The sequence below is a fragment of the Haemorhous mexicanus genome, chromosome 5 (assembly GCF_027477595.1).
Source record: "Haemorhous mexicanus isolate bHaeMex1 chromosome 5, bHaeMex1.pri, whole genome shotgun sequence".
NCBI classification, from domain to species: Eukaryota; Metazoa; Chordata; class Aves; order Passeriformes; family Fringillidae; genus Haemorhous; species Haemorhous mexicanus.
Window position 1 is genome coordinate 36784263 of NC_082345.1, and position 19082 is coordinate 36803344.

A 19082-nucleotide genomic window follows, 5' to 3' on the forward strand; every position below is an offset into this window, starting at 1 on the left:
CTGATAATTTAGCTGAAGACATAAATTTTTAGTACTAGAGGCATCAAGCAATGACATCAGACACCAATAAGAAACCCAGCTCCACTCCACTGGCTCTTTATCTTTTAATTTGCACAGATTTGAGAAGGATTAATATCTTTAATAATATTTTTAGGATTATTAATATTTTTAATCTAAAACAAACCAGAAAAATACAAAAAGGGCAAAGAACACTGATGTATCAAACAAAGATGACCCTTATCCTACATTGCCTTTTATATTTCGCATCAGCTTCTTGAGAAAAGACCCAAGGGCCTGATGTAAACTTGCTTAAAAAGAGGCAAAGGTGCCTCCTGGGCACACAAAATTTTAATATTATCTTTGAGAAAGTTTTGAAATTCCTATCTAGTAATTTATAAGAAGGATATTATATTTTGTCTTAGGATAGTTCGCCATTCATTGATGAAGATATATATTACAACACCAATGCCTTTGCCAAACATTACCTTAACCACAACATCTAAATTATAACCTACTTAGACAGTATCTGAGATTAAACAGCCCCAAAGCCACAGGTTTTATACACCTACCTGCGTGTCCATATGCCTGATTTCCCTGGCATCTGAAGCCGGATTTCCCATGTTCACGGCAGCCTGTTGCCAATTCAGACCCAAAAAGGGTGGGATGGGGAGCATCAGGCGTACTCATTCACATCATTCAGCCACACATGGGCACACACCGGCATATGTCACACCTGCCAGAGTGCACGCTTATATGCCCTCACCCATGCTGCTTTTAATAATTAACTTTAACCAAGTGTCATCATTTAACTCCTTCAAGCTCCGCAGCCATCTCCTCCAACAGCGACGGCACACCGACAATCCCAGAAAGATGCTGGGATAGTTCTGTGGTGAGCACAAGACGCGGAGCCCAGCACACCCGCAGTCCCTGGGCAGGCAGCCCGCTCTCCGAGCTCAGCCGAGCTGAGCCCCCCGGCCCCGGCCCGCCTCCGCACGGCACCGGGCACTCGGCCACTCACCAGGAGGCGCTCCCCAGGCTGCCCCTCTCCAGGGTCCGGACCCAGGGCTTGTACCACTGGATCTGCTCGGCGACTTCCCCCCAGACTTTCTGGGGCTCCGCCAGGCAGGACCGGAAAACTTCCTCGTACTTGCCCAGCGGCCGGGAGGAGGCGGCGCGGCCGCCGGGCGGCGGGCGGGGAGCGGCCGCGGCCCGGGCCGGGAGCGGCAGCGGGACACCCGCACAGCGCCGGCCCGGCCGCCGCCAGGCACCGCCGCCCCGGCCCGCCGCCGCACCGCTAAGTTTTGGCAGCGCCGCCAGCTTGCCCAGGAAGCCCATTTTCCACGGCCTTCAAGGGAGAGGGGACACACTGGCTTCTCTAAGGCTCCAAAACGCCCTTGGACGGTACGGGACGGAACAGCAGCGGCTCCCGGGGCACGGCAGGACTGCCCCCGCGGCGGGCAGGGCCGGGCCGAACTGCCCCGCCCGCGCCCCGGCCCTGCCCCCGGGGAACACCGCCCCTCGGAGCTTCCAGCCGGGAAGCGGCTGGAGCCGGATGCCGAGGGTCGCTGCCCCGCTCCACCTGCAGCCGCCCCGAGCGGGCCGGAGCCGGAGCCGGGCGTCCGGGCCCGTCAGCGCTTGGCATCGACCGAAGGACGCAGAGAGACTGTAAAAAGAGATCGACGCCTCAAAGTATTTGTGACTTCCAGGTCTGCGAGACACGTAGCCAGAATACTCCTCAAGTATTTATTTTGAAAGACATTCTTGCTTTGAGAAACTTACCATAAAATGAGGCATACTGTTTGTGCCAGCCAAAAAAAAAAAAGTTCATTCTGCTTTCCAGAAGGTCTCTATCATCTCTAGTGGATCTTCTGTTTTGCTCATTATGGCGTATATTTAGAAATCCTTCTTGAGTTTCAGTGTGCGTGATTCAGAGTATTATAATGTGCAAGTCAGCTAAGACATACACCAGATTCAAATGTTATTTTATCACTTACGGAATTCTTTTACTGCTTTAATATGCCTATCCATTACAGGTTACTCAGGATATTCTTCCCGTAATCACTTTATAAGAATGTCATCTAGCAAAGAGGAACTCTATAAAGTGTTTTGTATTCATTATTAATTTAGGAACCTGTTTCCTGATTGTTGTTGAATTAGTGTTACGTTCTTACAGAAGAAGAAGAAGAAGAAGATAACAATTTATCACATTACAGATAAAGGAATAAGAGATGAGAAGAAACAGACTGTTTACCCACTACAGTAGGTTTAATACATGAAATCAGTGTATTATCCTGGCTCAGAATACATGAGGGCTGGAGTTCAAGTTCATCACAAGTTTTAGGTCATCTTGAAAATCCCTAATGGTCTTTCAGCATAAAGACTGGTTGCCACTTCTGTTTCTGAGGCCAAATAATTATCTCACAGAATTCCCCCTGGTCCAGTGCTGTGTGAAATACCTCACCTCACTCTCCTCCCTATGTGTGTCACAATAGCATAAAATAAGTAAGTACTAAGTAGCATAATGGGATGTCCAAAAATGCTCAAGTTAAAGAATCAGAGACTTATTTCTTAAAAAGAAGTTAAAACCCAAAAAACTCAAGCACCTGAAGGACTAAGTGGACATTTTATTTAGCAAAGTTCCCTACTGCTACATCATGCCAACAAAGCAAGAAAATTAAAAATACATTAAAAAAAAGAAAATATACTTGTTCTCAAATTTAACAATTTTATTATTTTGCCCACACTTTCATCATTTTGACAGAACTTTTGCTGTCAACAGTTCAGTAGTCAAAATTTTAAAATAAATAAAAGAAAATAAAGAGAAGCTTGCAGATACTGCAAACAATGCTGACACCATGACAGCCCTGAAATCAGATATTGCTGCTGGATGCTCAGTAGTGCATGCATTGTACAAATATGCCTGAAGAGCACAACCTCCCAGTCAGGTCACACATAGTTGATCTTAGCATTTAAAAAATATCCCCAGAATTATATTTCATATTTCCTACCTTTATAATGGGTAGGCTAATTTTGACTTAAAAGAACAATTCTGATTTATAATTATTACAGAATCACGATTAATTTTTTTGTGTGTGCTCCTGCTCAGAAATCATCTCACACAGCCTTAGACTGATGTTCACAATCCCACTAGATGGCTGAGTGCACTGCAGTGACTGTCTACCAGAGCTGTGCAACTTAACAAAAGGTATCTCTTTAATCCCAATTCAAATTCCTAGAGGTACCTTATACACTCCCAAGGAGTAACCCTTCATACTATTTGCCTTCTTTGGATCACCAACACTGCCATCGATGCTCATCTAATTAGGAGAAGCCCTACAGCAATTGCATGCAGCCAGCCTCTGGGTGGTGATAGCAATCTGTTTTGGAGCTGGAACACCTCCCTGTTCCCTAAAGGGGAGGAAACGCTGGAGGCCAGGCCAGCTAAAATACTTAAGTATATGTAACAGGCTAGTTGTGCACAGCAACACTGAACAAAGTAACCTGAGCTTTAAACACCCAAGGTGTCTGGTGATTCCTAATATTTCTTGTGGTGTTGAAGGGCAATACTAACCATTTTTCCACTCTGTCCATAGTGTGTTTAATGTGAAGGTGTATTAAGCAAAGGAGTTTGCACTGGAACAGTAAACACTGGTATTAATTTTGAAGATATGTCTTACTGGAAATGCTATGTTAGATGTGTAGGGGGTACAAGTGAACTTAATAGGAACAAGAAGTGCATTAAATTCCTCTTTTAGCTGGCATCCTACTGATGGAATGTCACCTGAAGGAATGTTTCTAATGAATATCTGTGGAACATACTTCATTAATTAAACTCATCACACCTCATACAGATGGCTAAAAAGGTAAAGAAGGAATTGCTGGTTCTCCCAACTGCACACTATTAATTTAGGCTTCACTTACAAATACCATTATAGCAGATTTCTGAACTGATGAATTTTCTCTCTAAGGACTTTTTTATTTTAGCAAAATGTGATGTTCCTGAAAGTCACACTCTACAAAGAATTCTGAAGTAATGTCAAGTGATGTGTGTAGCAATTGCCCTTGTAGCTGTAGACTTTCTTGAAGGACATATGTATGTCTCTGTGCATATATCTAGCAAAGAACAAACTATGACACATGGCCTGGTACTTCTGCAATTGAAAAATCATATCTGAAGCCTTTATCTTGTTAAATTTTTTTTTCCCCACACAGCTGCATCCTCTAGTGTAAGATATGCATATTTGAAGATACATGTATCTTGAAAACAGATTAGCAGAAAAGTATTAAAAATATCATCTCCTTTATATTAAATGTTTTGATTATCCTAGTACACAAGACTTTGGTAATCCAAATTTCAGTTAGAGACCTCTTCTAAGCACAAAGTTAAACTGTAGCTAAAGAATTACTATATATGTTAAATTACTTTGCTATGGTTCTGTACCACCTTTTGTCCAACTTTTAGACTGTATCTCTCTCAAAACACTACTAGTCTTGTATGAATAAGTTTCACTTACAGCATTTACATCCAAAATTAAAGGTAGTCACAGTTTGGAGTGCAGAGTGGTGTGCAGAGTTAAATTCAAGCCTAAATAAACTTTTTTGTTTTCATGAAAGGTGATGGAAATAATATCTGTAACCACCATTTTCTAAGGCACAGAAGTAGACTTAGTTACTATTCCAGTTTAAAATCCAGTCTTAGAATATTAAATATATCACGGTGGTTTTGAAATATATTAAAACTTTTGTAAAAAATTCTAAATAATCAAATTATTGCTTAAAAAAAAAAAGGTCTATGTTCAATCTCCTCTCTCCCCACCGAGAAGCTGGGAATTCATGTCCTTCTGTTTAATGCTGTGTCTGGCAATGAGGGTTTGGTGTGCTGGGAGGTAAATGATGAGGACTTAGAAAAACACTAGAAGATCTGTCTCTGCAGACAGAAGCCACTTTTTATATACTTCTGGAAAGTGCTGAAATCAAAGTCTGACTCAATCCTTGTGGAAATGGGTTAGAGATCCTCTGGGGTGAAAATGTGATTCTAGTTTCAGTTATTACTGATGTTATCATTTGGTTACTTGAGGAGGTCTTACAGTTCAGGACAGTCTGTATTTCATTCTTTTTTTTTTTTTCCCAGATTTTAATTCTTCTTCTGAACATATCTTGGGCTTTGAAAATGTGAGAAACAAAACCAGATAGATAATTTAAAGATTCCTTTAAAAACAAACGAAAACCAAACCATCTAAAGTCAAACTAAAACCAAAACCAAACAAACCAGCTAAAAAAACCCAACTCTACATTATGTCACCTAACAAATCAAGGCCATGAAAGCAAAATATTTCATGCAAAAGCAAAATTTATGGTAAGTTCTTCAGTATTTAGGCATGCTAGAGGAAAGAGTCCATGATAAATTCCTTGGGGAATTTTGTCTTCTGTGTTGCATTTCTGCTGTTGGAGATTTAAATTGCAAACCTGATGTAATTTTTATGAAGACTGTTGTTGAACTTTGATTTTTAAGCAATCCATGTCCCTGAGCTGCCCAGATTCCTGAAAGTGCTAATTATTATTTGTCTCTACAAGAGTAAAATATGCTGTTTTATCCAATGCTATTCCAATTTCTTTCATATGCCTCTTCCACTATTTCCCAGATGACTACACCAGAGCCATCACAGGCAAAAGGACTGTTATTACAAAACTTTCAAATTTAAATGTATATTCTTTGAATGGGACTGAAGGACTTCAGGCACTGACATTCTTACTGATGTTTCATTTGAACTTGATAACAAAAGTATCCATGGATTTCACAATTTTTTTTTTTTACCCAGAATATTGTCTTTTTCACAGAACTGTTATAAATTCCATTAACCCTCAATCTAAGTGTTAGTGTTAATGTTAGTATTGTCATAAAAATCATTTTAAATTACCTTTTATATAAATATTTCTTATCAGCAACACTTTCTGAAATAAAGAATACAGTCCAAGGAGTATGAAGAAGTTAGGCAGTACTGGAAGAACTCCATGATTAAAAATTACAATGACTAGAAGTCCTATTTTCAACCTTCAATGACTAAGATAAAACAGAAAAGCTGATTTTCCCCAGGATATCCAGGCTTGACTAGACCAAAGGTATACTGATTCTGGTTTCTGCCTAGGAGGGATGAGGAGGGTGAGGGGAGATGTTGCTTGCATGCAGGTAAAGATGAAAATTAAAAAACACAAAACCACATATGCTTAAGATTTTCAAAACAACACCTAATATGTAGTGCTGAGCTGCTTTCCCACTCAAAGCTCTGAATTTCACATGAGAGCTCTGGGTGCACAGAGTGCAGAACTTGCATTGTGGCTGGGCTAAAGGCTCACCGGACACTCTGAGGAGCACAGAGTGAAGTTGGCACAGCTTTAGTGTTTATCTCCTTTTTTGTCACATCCTTTTGCAAGAAGCTGTCAGTAGCATTGCCAGGGCAGCAGACTTGGCTAGGAGCCTGGCCTATGGTCAATTATCATATCAGCATGTACTCAAAGGCCTCTTTTCCTTAATCCAACTTCAGGTCAATCTGCTCCATTTCTGGTTGTGTCCCAAAGTTTCATTCTTGCAATCCCATTCTCAACAGTTGCTGGATTTTGTTCTTGTGACATATTTCATTATCCTTATTCCACTACATAACTATTCACTGTATGACAAGAAGAGTTAATGTTCAAACACCGTGGTGATGTGCTGCTTTAGTTCATCTGCAGAATTGTCTTGCAAATAAACAAGAAACTGACACCTAAACTGACTAAGTGTTATTTTAATAGCATATTTCATTGCAACTGTCTTTTATTACTGTGTGCTATATTTTTAAGCATACAGGATCATCCAGAGCCGTACAACAAATAATTCTGTGAATTTTTTGAATGATCCCACTTTTGAGTGGCTCTGACTGGTAAAGAACAGATGAAATTTCACAGCAGCTTAGGGAAGAAACAGTAGCTGTCACTCAGTTTGCCCCAAATAACATCAGTAATAATCTCTGAAAATAGCTTTTTCTATAGCTCATCTTGCAAATTAGCATGTCACAGGATTCCTGAAGAATCTAAATAAGAAAAATAGGCATGGATTCAGGCCCAAGAATATTGTATAAAGCAGAAAAATTCTTATTGGTAAGCCAGCAGCAAAACTGTGTGCCCAAATACATTTTGTTAAACATTCAAGTCCACATTTTCTCATGGCCTCATTCTTTTATGGTGCTGAAATGGGCTGCCAGATGTTCACATTTGCACCCTCAGAAATTCAACTCCAGAATTAAATTCCTATAGTAATTTTAGATTGCAAGGTAAAATTTTAGACTCACTAAATTTAGGCCAAAAGTCATTAATTATAACAGAGCAGAGGCTATATGCCCACTCCCAAGATACTCTTTTTTTATTAATGTCTCAATAGTTATTTTTACCAGTGTAAAATGAGTACAGCAGATTCATGGAGACTAACCAAACTTTTCACAAATCAAGGAGAAATTCAATGTCAAAGGCAGTGAGGAGCCTTCTGCCATATCATGATAACTTCTGGAAGCTCTATGGAACTGGAAAAAAGACAGAAAAACCAATTTCTCTGTTAAAGCAGTGTCATTGAAGTAGATGTCAATGAGGCAGACATACCGAATTGAAACCTGGTCATTTGCCTTACCGTTGCTGTCCTATTTTTCTTCTCCAAGCACCCTTAAATTTACTCAAAGTAATATGTGGTTCTAATTTTAAGGGTCAAAGGAAGGAATTTCAATATGCATACTGCATGTTCAAATATTTGCTCACTTCTGTTATGGGAAAGCAGTGAATGACTTCTGTGTATGTGTTTTAGGTAGTGTACAAAATTGAATCTCCAGGAATTATTTTTCCATAATAGCTATAGGGGGCTTATGCTCAATATTTTTGCTCACTAGAGTAGCTGGGTTACTTACAAACCTATAGAACATTCATCTGGTTCTTCCTTCGTTATCCAGTGTGTTTATTTGGAATTATCTATGAAATTATATTTTATTGTGTAATTTAATAGCAGAGGCTAAATTTTCCATTTATTTTGATTATATATCTCTCTAGTGAAAGAGCCATGTTGTTGTTACCACAGCCTTTCAGAAGACTGAATTCATGAATATTTGTGTGAAATGTTTAGAAATTCATTGCAGAGGACAGCTTAATCATCCAATATGAGCCTGGGAATTTGTTATAATTAGAACCAAGTCTTTTGGGCTACACCCAAACATTGTTTTATTGGGTGTCAAGCCCCAAAGAGCCCATTTAAATTTTTGTGTTTATATGTAATGGTCTCTAGAAACTAGACTCCAAAGTCTGATTTCTTGGCCTCTGGGAATACTATGCTAGCTAAACCAGTGTCCAGGCTCTATGTCTCGTGGTGAATATAAACCAATTCTCAAGTAAAAGCTGAGTCTTTACTTTTCAAATAGACTTGGGTTTCATCTCATAAAATTTTTATATGCCCTCATTAACAGCTGAAAATTATTTTTAATGCAGTTAATGCTTTGATATTTAAAAAAAGTGTCTCATAAAAAGCCACCCTGAAGGATGCCTCTCCCTCTGTGGAACACTATGGTATTTCATATGAAAAAAAAAAGCATCCTTTCTTGTAACAATTGGAAAAGCCAGACGGAATCTTCTGTAAAATTCAATTCCCAAAAAGCTGACCTATTTTTTTCCCAGATAACATGTTTAATGAAAGAAATAAATTCTTAGCATTCTGTTTTTCCTGTAACATTATTTGCTCACTCTTTACACCATTTATGGCTTGCTCTTTATCTTCCTTCCTTTTAGTTAAGTAATAGATAAATGTAGAAATCAAAAGCTCATTCTGGCACTAACAGACCAAACAATAGCTAAAACACTATGAATAAAATAGAAAAATTTTCTGTTTCTGCTTACTAACTGCACCATAGCCAAATATCATGAGGTTCATTATTAATATTTATACACATCTAGACCGTGTGGGCTACACAATAAATGACCAAACCAAACTACTTCATAAATTGTAAGGAAGATCTTGCTATAAAGAGTATGAAACTATTGTGGATATTTTCCGAAGTCTTATTTGATTGGCCATTAGCTTCTATTTCTGGTAATCGAGAATTCTGAACACTAGAAAATATGATGACTTATCAATTCAGGTCTCCTTCCAAAGGTAACAGCATGGCTTAAATAGGTTAACTTTTTTAGGACTACTATCATAAGATTTTCTGTTCCATCACTACCTAGTTTGTTATGAGGTATTACCAATCTTAAAAATCTTCACATCCAAGAATCCTCATGTATAGGAAAACATTCCAATCATATAAATTTCTTTCCATTCTAGTAAAGCAAAAGCCTGACTAAACACAAAGAATAGTAAAAGATATGGATAAATTTAAAGAACTAAAATAATTTAAAATTAATTGATTTGAGAAACAAAAAGTTTTTTCTGATATTTTTTGGCATTAACAGTCTTATTTTCTTAGGACCTCCAAACATAAGAACAGAATGTCTCAATATCAACAAGTAGATTTATTTCCATCTGTCTGATCAGGATGTGTTAGGATCAAGACCAATTCCCTCTGATTTCTGTCTCAATACCTGTAGTGTTCAAGCAACAGGGCTGTCTAGATCAAACAGCTGAATAACAATCATTATCCTCAGCCTTAGTACTCAGTAAAAAGGCTAATGATAATTCCATTGTAATTTCAATGATGATTTTCATCTTCATATGATGAATATTTTATGCATACACTTTTAAGGCTTTTAGAATTTTTTCAAAGTTACCTCTAGAACTATCAACATTTTGCAAATGCATGTTTTAATAAGGAAAAGTGTTGTAATATAGAGAGTAAAAACAAGTGGCAAAATCACAAGTACTAATTCTCTTACTCACTTGTTTGCATCTTACCAAAGAAAAAATTCCTTCATTATGACATGTCTTCACTATTATTTTAAATCAAATTTTGGTTTCTTTCTGTACTTTTATATCAAAAGGATCAGGCAGTGTAACTTAAAACAACTAAATAAAAAGAAAAGTGAACTCTAGTATAACTTCAAGCTCTCCTAACTAAAATTTTCATCCTTTGTCACAAACTTTAGAAAGAAGCTGTCCTTTGTAAGCCTCAAGCAGCTCCAGCCCATGCTTCCTCTGTCCTAGTTGCCATTGCCAACCTGTGCAGTAAAAAGGGGAATCAGGAAGAAGCCTCATTTTGTTGTCTAGAGATAGGACAATGACTTGGAAATAGGAGGTGGATTTGCACTCAAGGCTTAACTCACAGGATTATTTCACAGAATTGAAAAATTATTGAGTTTGGAGGGCACCTCTGTAAGGGAACTTGTCTAAACCTCCTGCACAAGCTAGGCCACCTGGAGTCCAGATTACTTTTGAATATCTCCAATTATGTGCTAGTGCTCAGTCACCTTCAGAGTAAAGAAACATTTCATTATGTTTGAAACCACCAGTGTTTGTGCCCATTGCCCCTGGGCACCACTGAAAAGAACATGGCTCCATCCTTCCCTGAGGTGGAGGTGAGACTGACCAGCCTGTAATTCCCTGGGTATTCTTCCTTACACTTTTTGAAGATACAAGTGACATTTGCTTTCTGGCAGTCCTTGGCCATTTCTCCCAATTGCTGTGACTGATCAAAGATTATCAAGAGTGGCCTCATGATGACATTAGCAATCTCCCTCAGCACTTTGGGTGCATCCCATCAGGTCCCATGGATTTATTTATGTCCAGTTTGTTTAAGGATTCCCTGACCTGATCCTCTTCCACTAAGGGTGAATCTTCCTTGCACCAGACTTTTTCCATGGTGTCTGAAACCTGGGGTTGCTGATGAACAGTCTTGCTAGTACAGACTGAGACAAGTAGGACATTTAGTACCTTTGCCTTTCCATGCTCTGTGTAACCAGGTCCCCTGTCTCTTTGAGCAATAGATCCATACTTTCCCCATTCTTCCTTTTCTTGAAGCCCTTTTTGACATCCCTAGCCAGATTCAATTACATCTGGGCTTCAGCTTTCCAAACTTCATCCCTTGGATGCTTGGACAATATTTCTGCATTCCCCCCATGTTACCTGTCCTTCCTTCTACCTTCTCTATTCTTCCTTTTTGTTTCTGAGTTTGGCTTTGTTTGTCCACACAGGACTGATGGTATTTTGTGTGCCTTGATATTCTTTGGGATAGAAATCTTTTGAGCTTGAGACATGAGGGTTTTGATTTTGCTTAATGGAAAATTCACAAAAGAGAAAAGGTGAAAAGCCATTCCTCACCTACTGACTTGCCTACAAAAAACTATTAATGTGTGTGAGACACAGTCCTAGAGGTACTTTGCTCACTTTGTGAGTTACACCACCTGCAGTGTTCCCCCAGCCTTCTAAAAGACAAAGTTCAGAATGCATGCTTAAAGTTAAGTGCCTCATCTGGCTAAAAATTGATTCAGACAATTTTAAATATTTTTAAATATTTTTTAAACCCATATATTCCTTAGGTTAGGTGCCCTATAGCACTGACTTCAGTCAGTTACGCTTGAGGACTTTTAAATAGAGGAATGTATGTTTAGATATCCTGTTGAAATGGAACTCTCAAAAACCTTGCAAAAAGATGAAAAACACCCGTTAGAATTTGTCCTCATTTATACAGAGTACAGCATTTTTACACCATGTTTTGCATGGTCTCATGCTTTTTGAGCCTCATAATTAAATAAGGCACAAAGCAATAACAAATCCTCGTTTTTGTTTTTGAACTTCTGATCAAGAAATGATTTGTGGTAGCTCATTAATCAGGCTGAGTTATTTATTTCACTCATTTCTAAGAGTCATGTTGTAATGAATCCTTCACAAGAAAAACACATACTGCTTATGTTAGAGCTGTATGTGCATAAGAGGGTGTTTGTGCTTTGCTGTTGCTTTTTAATCATCTTTAAATTTACTACTTCTTGTAATGGACACTTGTGCATTTATAATAGTATTCTGTTTACTCCTTAGATTATTCATGCCTGAGTGCCCTTACTGCAGAAAAAGATTTAATGAGCTTCAAGAGGATAGCTTTGTAAAAACAGGGAAAATATAAAACAAATGCCTGCATACTAATGTAAGCCTCTAGCTAAAACACATTATCCAAACCTGTCATGACAGTCTTCCCATGATGTGCCTCATTTTGTAATAGGATACATTTACTCCTAATTGTAGAGTATTTCCTTACCTGATATCTTTCTAAATGAACCAACACTGTAGCTAAGCATTTCAACAAAGCACACTCTAAACTGAATCTTTTATATGTAACAACTCCATGTATTAGCAGTCCCTTCTATTTCACATTCAGGCTTTCAGAAAATTCAGCTGTTTTGTCATGGTGACAATGGACAACTGCCGCAATGAAATTCAATCTTGCCATATTCATGTTTGAATTGGATGCATAGTCCTATAATTTGCTTCAATTGCTTTTATTCAGGAAAACACAGATTTCCCTAAGTTGTGTCTTTTTGGTAAAATACATTATTGTTCCTACCCGTGCTAACTTTATAATTAATTTTCACAACATTTTATCTAATTGTGTTGTCACAGAACTCAATGACTTTTTTTGCTAAAAAACATGTGAAATCGGAATGTCTAATTTGCCACAAAACTGAAATCTACTTACTTACACACGTGTTTTGTATTTCCTATTTAATTCCTTTTCTCTCTCTCTCACCTGCAAGGATTTTGAAATTTCTTGGCATTTTTTCTATTTTCTCTTTCTGATCTGTAGAATTCCTTAAGTCTTCTCTGCTCTCAGTATTGCCACATGCAGTATCCTGCAATTGGCTTGTAAAGTACATTAAATATGTTATCACAGCAAATCCTTTGATCCTGCATTATTGAAGTCTCAAAAATATTTTTTCACTTCCTGCTCTATTAATCAGGCCTCTCATCCTTCTGTCTTTGAAATGTAAAGTTTGTCTCCTCTGACTGTTAAACAAAAAGCTTCAGAGTGCATTCTGTACATTCACCTATTCTTAAATTCCCTTCACTTTCACCTATTTCCTTTTGACTCAAAACTTTGCCAATAAACAAAAATTAACAGAATGAAATCACATTTACAGTATTCTCATCCACCACCTGTTGATGTCATGGCCTGACTCTTCTTATTTCCAAAGGCTCTTTTAATTGTCTAATCCTGTGGTAAAACATGTTGAGATTGAGAACACCCCATCCCTTGCCCTGGGTTACCAAATAATTCTTCCTCCCCTGCACAAATAGGCTGGCATTGTGCATCTCAAAAAACAATGCCATGAAATGCCTGGAAATAAAAATGGGAGCTTTGGCTATTACTTGAGTCTGATACAAGATATAGTGTGCTACTTCTCACCTTTAAAGATTTGTATATTTATATGTCTAGAGGCTGCAGAGAAAGGCCTTTACTCCACATGATCATTATACCGATCCAACAAAAACAACTTACATTTTTGAATATAGAGATAATCAGTTTAAGTAATGACATATGTCTTGTATAATCCTTCACCTTCCATTTTAAATAAATCTGGAACAGCTTATATTGGTCCATGGGTAAAAATATCCCAGAGATGCCAAAGCCAAAGTTCAGCTACAGAAATGCACAACATTTAGGGTTTTAGCCTCTACCCTATGTGCTGGAGACCTTGTCAGGGTTTTGTGTAATTTACAGCCTGAATGTAAGCATTTGTACAGTGATCCATTCATGGTCCTCTGAAAAAGCTTAGTACCTCTTTGAAGAGATGCTTTCAGAAGAGAATGCCAGTTTTCTAGGAGGAAAGCTGACAGTGTGAGTGCTACTTCCATGTAATGCCACTGCAAGATTGCTTTATATTAGCCCAGGGGCAGGGCATCCACAAGATGAAACAGTCTCATGATGTTGCTCTCAAGTAAATGACCATTGACAGAGGAATGTCATGAATCTACCTCATTTTTGAGTTTCTGACACTTCCCCTCCATAGCCAGAAAGAGTTTGATCCCCAGAGTCCCTTAGCATCATTGAAAGTGGTTATGAAAAGAACTGTGTGAGATGAACACCTGAAAAGGGTTTTTCATTATCAGGCTTATATCTAATGACTTTATCATGGATTCCTACACTATGCTAAGCCTCTGGAGAACTCTAGAAGAGACATGGCAATATCAGCAATATAATGAACAGGCAATTGATGGGACTCAAGAGACCAAGGTTTACTCTTGACCTTCTAGCAAAAAATTTAAACTTTGTGCTTTAGCCTCTTCCTCTATAAAATGCAGTCTTGACAGTTATCTCCCCTGGAAGTGTTTTCAGATCAATAGGTAAAATCTGAGTTATTAACTGTTGCTTCTGTGCAGCATCATGGGGATCAATGTGCACTGTATGTGCAGGTTTCAACATCCTGAGTTTCCTTGCTACTTCCATTAGTCACTCTGGGCTATTGACATCAAGACTGTTGGAAAAAAAATCTGCTAAAAGTAAAGACACCCCTGACTGCTTTGCTTTCTATGTTTGTGCTTTCTGATATACAATTTTCCTTTTTCCACACTACTCACAACAATGCAGCCAGACTTGGAGATAACTGTAATGAAAAATGACTTCTCAGTTGTCATTTTAACTGGTTTAGGCTTCTACATACATTTAATGCATTCAACAAAAAAAGAAAAAAAAAATAGCCTAAGAAGATTCAATTACAAGCTATATGGCAAATTGCTTTCCCCAGAAACAGCTGTATTAACAGCAAGAAAAAAACAGTCAGAATATGGCGGGTGTCACAAGGACACAGCCTGCTCCTTCACTTCAAAGCTTAACTCCAAATTCTTTCCTATTTCTCATCTGGGAATCAGGGGGTTTTAACAGATGAGGAATGGTTATTTATATGTCGCATAATAAATAATAAACATAACCTACAATCCTAAGTGTTTTAATTATAGGGGAAAACAGCCATAAGATGTGTGCAGGGCTATACATATAGATATTCCAAAGAGAAATGCATTATTGCAGTAGTTTCTGGGACAACCAGTCTTGGGCAATAGAGAGTGAATTTAAATTATTAAATCATGGGGCACAATGAGAATCGATATAGAGAATTAAAAAGTTGGTGCTGAGACCCTTAATGGCTAAAATACACTTTCATTTTTTTTAAGAAAAAAAAATCATTTGGGGTTCTTTTTAATCTGATCCCAAACTTTACTTTGGTAGCATCTTAAATGCATTGAATTCATCTTGGGGCATTTCTTCTGCTTTATCATCATCTGAAGGGAATTCCAACTCTCTGCCCAACATCTGCTCTGTCATGTGAAATTCCAGAAATTACAGAACACACCATGCTCAATTTCTTTGTGAACGTGCTATGAAAGTTTTGAACTTCAGATAGTGGCTCAGCATAAAATTGTAAAATAAAGTCTGTAAAGTCTGGTTTTGTGGTGCCAACCTCCCTTCTCTCTCTAACACAACAGGAGTGCTGCCGAAGGCCATGAACCACAGCTAAATGCATCCCTGGGCAGCTGGTGCTCAGTCACTGCTCAAATGCACAACATAAGAGGGCACACTGTACTGAGTTGTTTTCTGATTGCTTAAGCAAAACCTTTCTGGTTGACAAACAAAATAAAATCCAGCTGTTAATTTTAAAGTGCTTATTTTGTCCTGGGTTGCTTTTTGGGTTTTTTTTTGTTTTTTTTTTTTTAGCAAGGGTCACAGCACCAGTAAATAAAAGTCATATTTCAGTGAAGTTCTTTAAAACAATTTTTATAAAAAAAGGCAGGTTCTTCCTGTAATTTTGATTTATTACCTACATTCCTCTTGCTTACTAATGCTAGTCTGTTTTTATATCAACCAGTGCTCTTTCCAGTATCAGAGCATTTGATATCTGCCCTAGTGTTGATAATGATGTAACAACCAGGTATGTTGATACCTTCTAGTTCTGACGCAAGAACTAAAGAAAGTGTCGAAGAAGTGAGAAAAAGATTTTTTTTCCTGAAAAAACAGGCAGCTAAAGCAAAAGAAATCAATAATTAAAAGAACAGATAATCTCAGAACAGATATTAAGAGTTGGACTGGTAGAGAAGAGAAACCCAGTGAATTCTGTGCAGAAATGAACAAAAAGCAGAGGCAGCGCATCTGACCCTCCTTCCTATGTGCAGAGAACACAGAAGAAATTCACTCATTCTTCAGCATGTATCACAAAAATGCGTCCAACCACAATGAAAATTACCACAATCAGAAATATCTTTTTACTGAAACACATTTTGAAATAGAAAGGAAACTTCAAAAAGCTCTTTTGTAGAAAAAAGAAATGTTGCAATCTATAATTTTAGTATCTAAGCTGTGCAATTTGAATTCTATTTGTGAAGAAAATGCTTAACTGCAAAATTGAATGTTATATTAAGATAGTTTTATAGCCAATCATGGCAATAATTCCACTAACATTAAATCATCTGCTGCTGGGGTTTTATCCACATGACATTTATTATTCCTAAAAAAAGCCCTGATGAAGTGATATGGCCAGGAGAATATTTTTGTAATCAAGCTTGCTTTTGTCTAGAATCTGCAAGACTTCATTTAATCCAAGCAGAAGAAATGCAAAACCCATCTACAAAAAGTTATATCTTTTTCTACTTGGGACGTGATACATGATACATAAGGTGAATCCTAGTAATAAACACAGAGCTTCTGTGGAGCCCATTGCTGCAAAAATCTTTTTCCATAACATGAGGAGCCAGAGGTCATAACTTTTGATCTCAGACCTAAGTGAAGGCTGAGTACTTTTTAAAGCACTAAATCACTTCCCCAACAATTCTAATGGTATGCTGTGCTAACCATGGGAGCACAACTTTCTACTTCTCATTACTGTTGGTAGAAATATTAATGCTTTCCCACTGGATCACTTTTATGGCCAAAGCACTGTCAGGATAAAGGATACTGCTTCATAGAGTTCTGCCAGTGTGGAAGTGAGATATTACCGTGCGTTTCTCACCAAATTAGATCTTCTCTTGGTTTTTCCTTTGAGCATCCTGCATCGTTTCAGAGCAATACACTGCATTGTCTCAGTTAAAAATCACCAATTCCCATGATGATTTTAATATCTAATGAATGTTTGACCTTTTCTGAACCACAGACCTTGACACTTCTAATGAATGTTTGACCTTTTCTGAACCACAAACCAAGAAATTGTGGTCAATTAATCTTTGAATGTTTATTTCATGTGTTGGAGATCTGAGGAGAGTTGCACATGATTACCACAGAACTCATCACTCTATCAAAGTCTGGGACAGAACTGAGCAGTGGGATCTTAGTGCAACCAGTATCAGCTGTTGGATGCTCACCTGGGAGTCCAAAGTATTCAGCAGTTTTCCAGTTACTACAGTGCCACTGCCAATTGGGAGCTGCACTTGATCTACTTGCAGATGCATGTAGGACACACAGGTGGGTCACCTGTAATTTTGGTCTTGCTCATTGGTGTCATGGAGAGTCTTCCTAAAAAAGGAAGGATAGGATAGGATCATCCTACACCAGTAATGATCCATGGATTTTATTTTCAAATCTGTGAAATAAATATAATAAATAAAAATGTTAAATTTGGCTAAGCCCAAGAATAGGATATATGCTCGGTGGACAGAGGGGAATGGAATCTCTATAATATTCTTCCTGGCAGAAGCCCTTTAAATCCTAAAAGCCCTTGCTATGCAGGGTAACCAGGATACAGGGAGAGATCTGCAGTAGCTCCTTTTAAAACTAAATGTTGTGGGGATGTAGATAATTTTATTTTAAATTGTCATACACAAGCTTCTATGAAAATTAGTGGACAGCATTTTAACTATATAAACAATGCACTATTCCATTCCAATTTCAAGCTTTCACATACTTTATACTAGCATTATATATACCAAATCAGTACAAGTGTAATCAGCATTCCCCTTATTAAAAACTGAAGTTATCACTAAGACCAGGCATTATTTAAGATTTTCATTTAGATACCATAAACCCTAACCTTGAATTAAGAAGTGTCAACAAACTACACATCTTTAATTATATTTTAATTTATTTGAATTTAAAATTATTCTAAAATAATAAAAAAACTTTGAGACAGTTTTTCTCATATGGAATTCTTGAAGTGTTTCTAATGATGGAATGGTTGGCTGTTTTGATATTGCTGCCAGTTATACACAGAATTATCAAAACTCAAGCCATAAAAATGTAGCTACTTTTCTCTAAAGTTAACAGTATAATCACTTCTTAAAAAGTATTTCCATTTTAATGTAACACAGTGGATATTTTTAATATCACTTACAATTAAAGAATAAACCAAATCAAAATTTTAAAAATTGCCTTGGCCTATTTCTAAAATATACTCCTTTATCCAGAAAGACTTAGAAGAAAAGTTATACTGAAGTTATATGATAATATTTTCTCACATAATTTTAAAAAAGGAAAAGCAATGCAATTGATTTCATAATACCGTATTTCATTTCTATTCAATCATATAAATTCTTCTCTTTTTTTCTAATTCTTGTATATTATGTTCTATTGGTGACTTATTTGTTCCAATTATAAAGTCCTATGTTGCACTCTGTCCCTGTTCTTTCTTGTAGAAATGAGTGTTTGAAAAGTTTTATTTAAGGTCATCAGAAAAAAATAGCAAGATGTCCTATTTGAGTTTCTCATTTTCTAGTTATTTATGCTTCTTGCCTTATTTTATGAGAACAGCATAGCAGAAATATTATTCAGGTTCAAACAACAGCTTCTAAAATTTTCTCTGGAATAGAGCTGCAATGGTTCATTTCTTTTAAGTCACTCATGACTTCTAAACACTCATTGGCAAAAATTGACCCTCTTGATTTTTGTTAGTCTCATTTTCAAGTTTCCTACAATTCCACTATACTGAAATATATGTGGTGGTGGTGGGTTTTGGCAGGGGAAGAAGGGAGTTGGAGTATATTCTGCTTTGGTTTGGTTGTATTTTTTTCACGAAACATTTGATGGCCTTTCTATGAATAGATAACTACTTCCTTGTATCAAACAGCACCAAATATTTATCATCAGTGTCTTTTTTTCCACTTCTCTGAAGCACTATCATACAGTAATTCATAGCCTGATTCTTTTGTCCAGTACTTGGTCAATTATTTTCCA

At 37.4% G+C, this 19082-nt stretch overlaps 1 protein-coding gene across 2 annotated transcripts in view; it reads right to left on the reverse strand.

Annotated features, from left to right (window-relative positions):
- ACSS3 (acyl-CoA synthetase short chain family member 3) overlaps positions 1-1450 on the reverse strand; it is a 64897-nt gene extending 63447 nt beyond the window's left edge. Inside the window, exon 1 of one of the 2 annotated variants that reach the window (XM_059846850.1) lies at positions 1019-1450. In XM_059846850.1, coding sequence (XP_059702833.1) covers positions 1019-1335 — 317 coding nt within the window. In that variant the 5' untranslated portion in view covers positions 1336-1450. The remainder of the gene's footprint in view (positions 1-1018) is intronic. The other variant, XM_059846853.1, reaches the window with a different exon arrangement.
- Positions 1451-19082: the final 17632 nt, after the last annotated feature.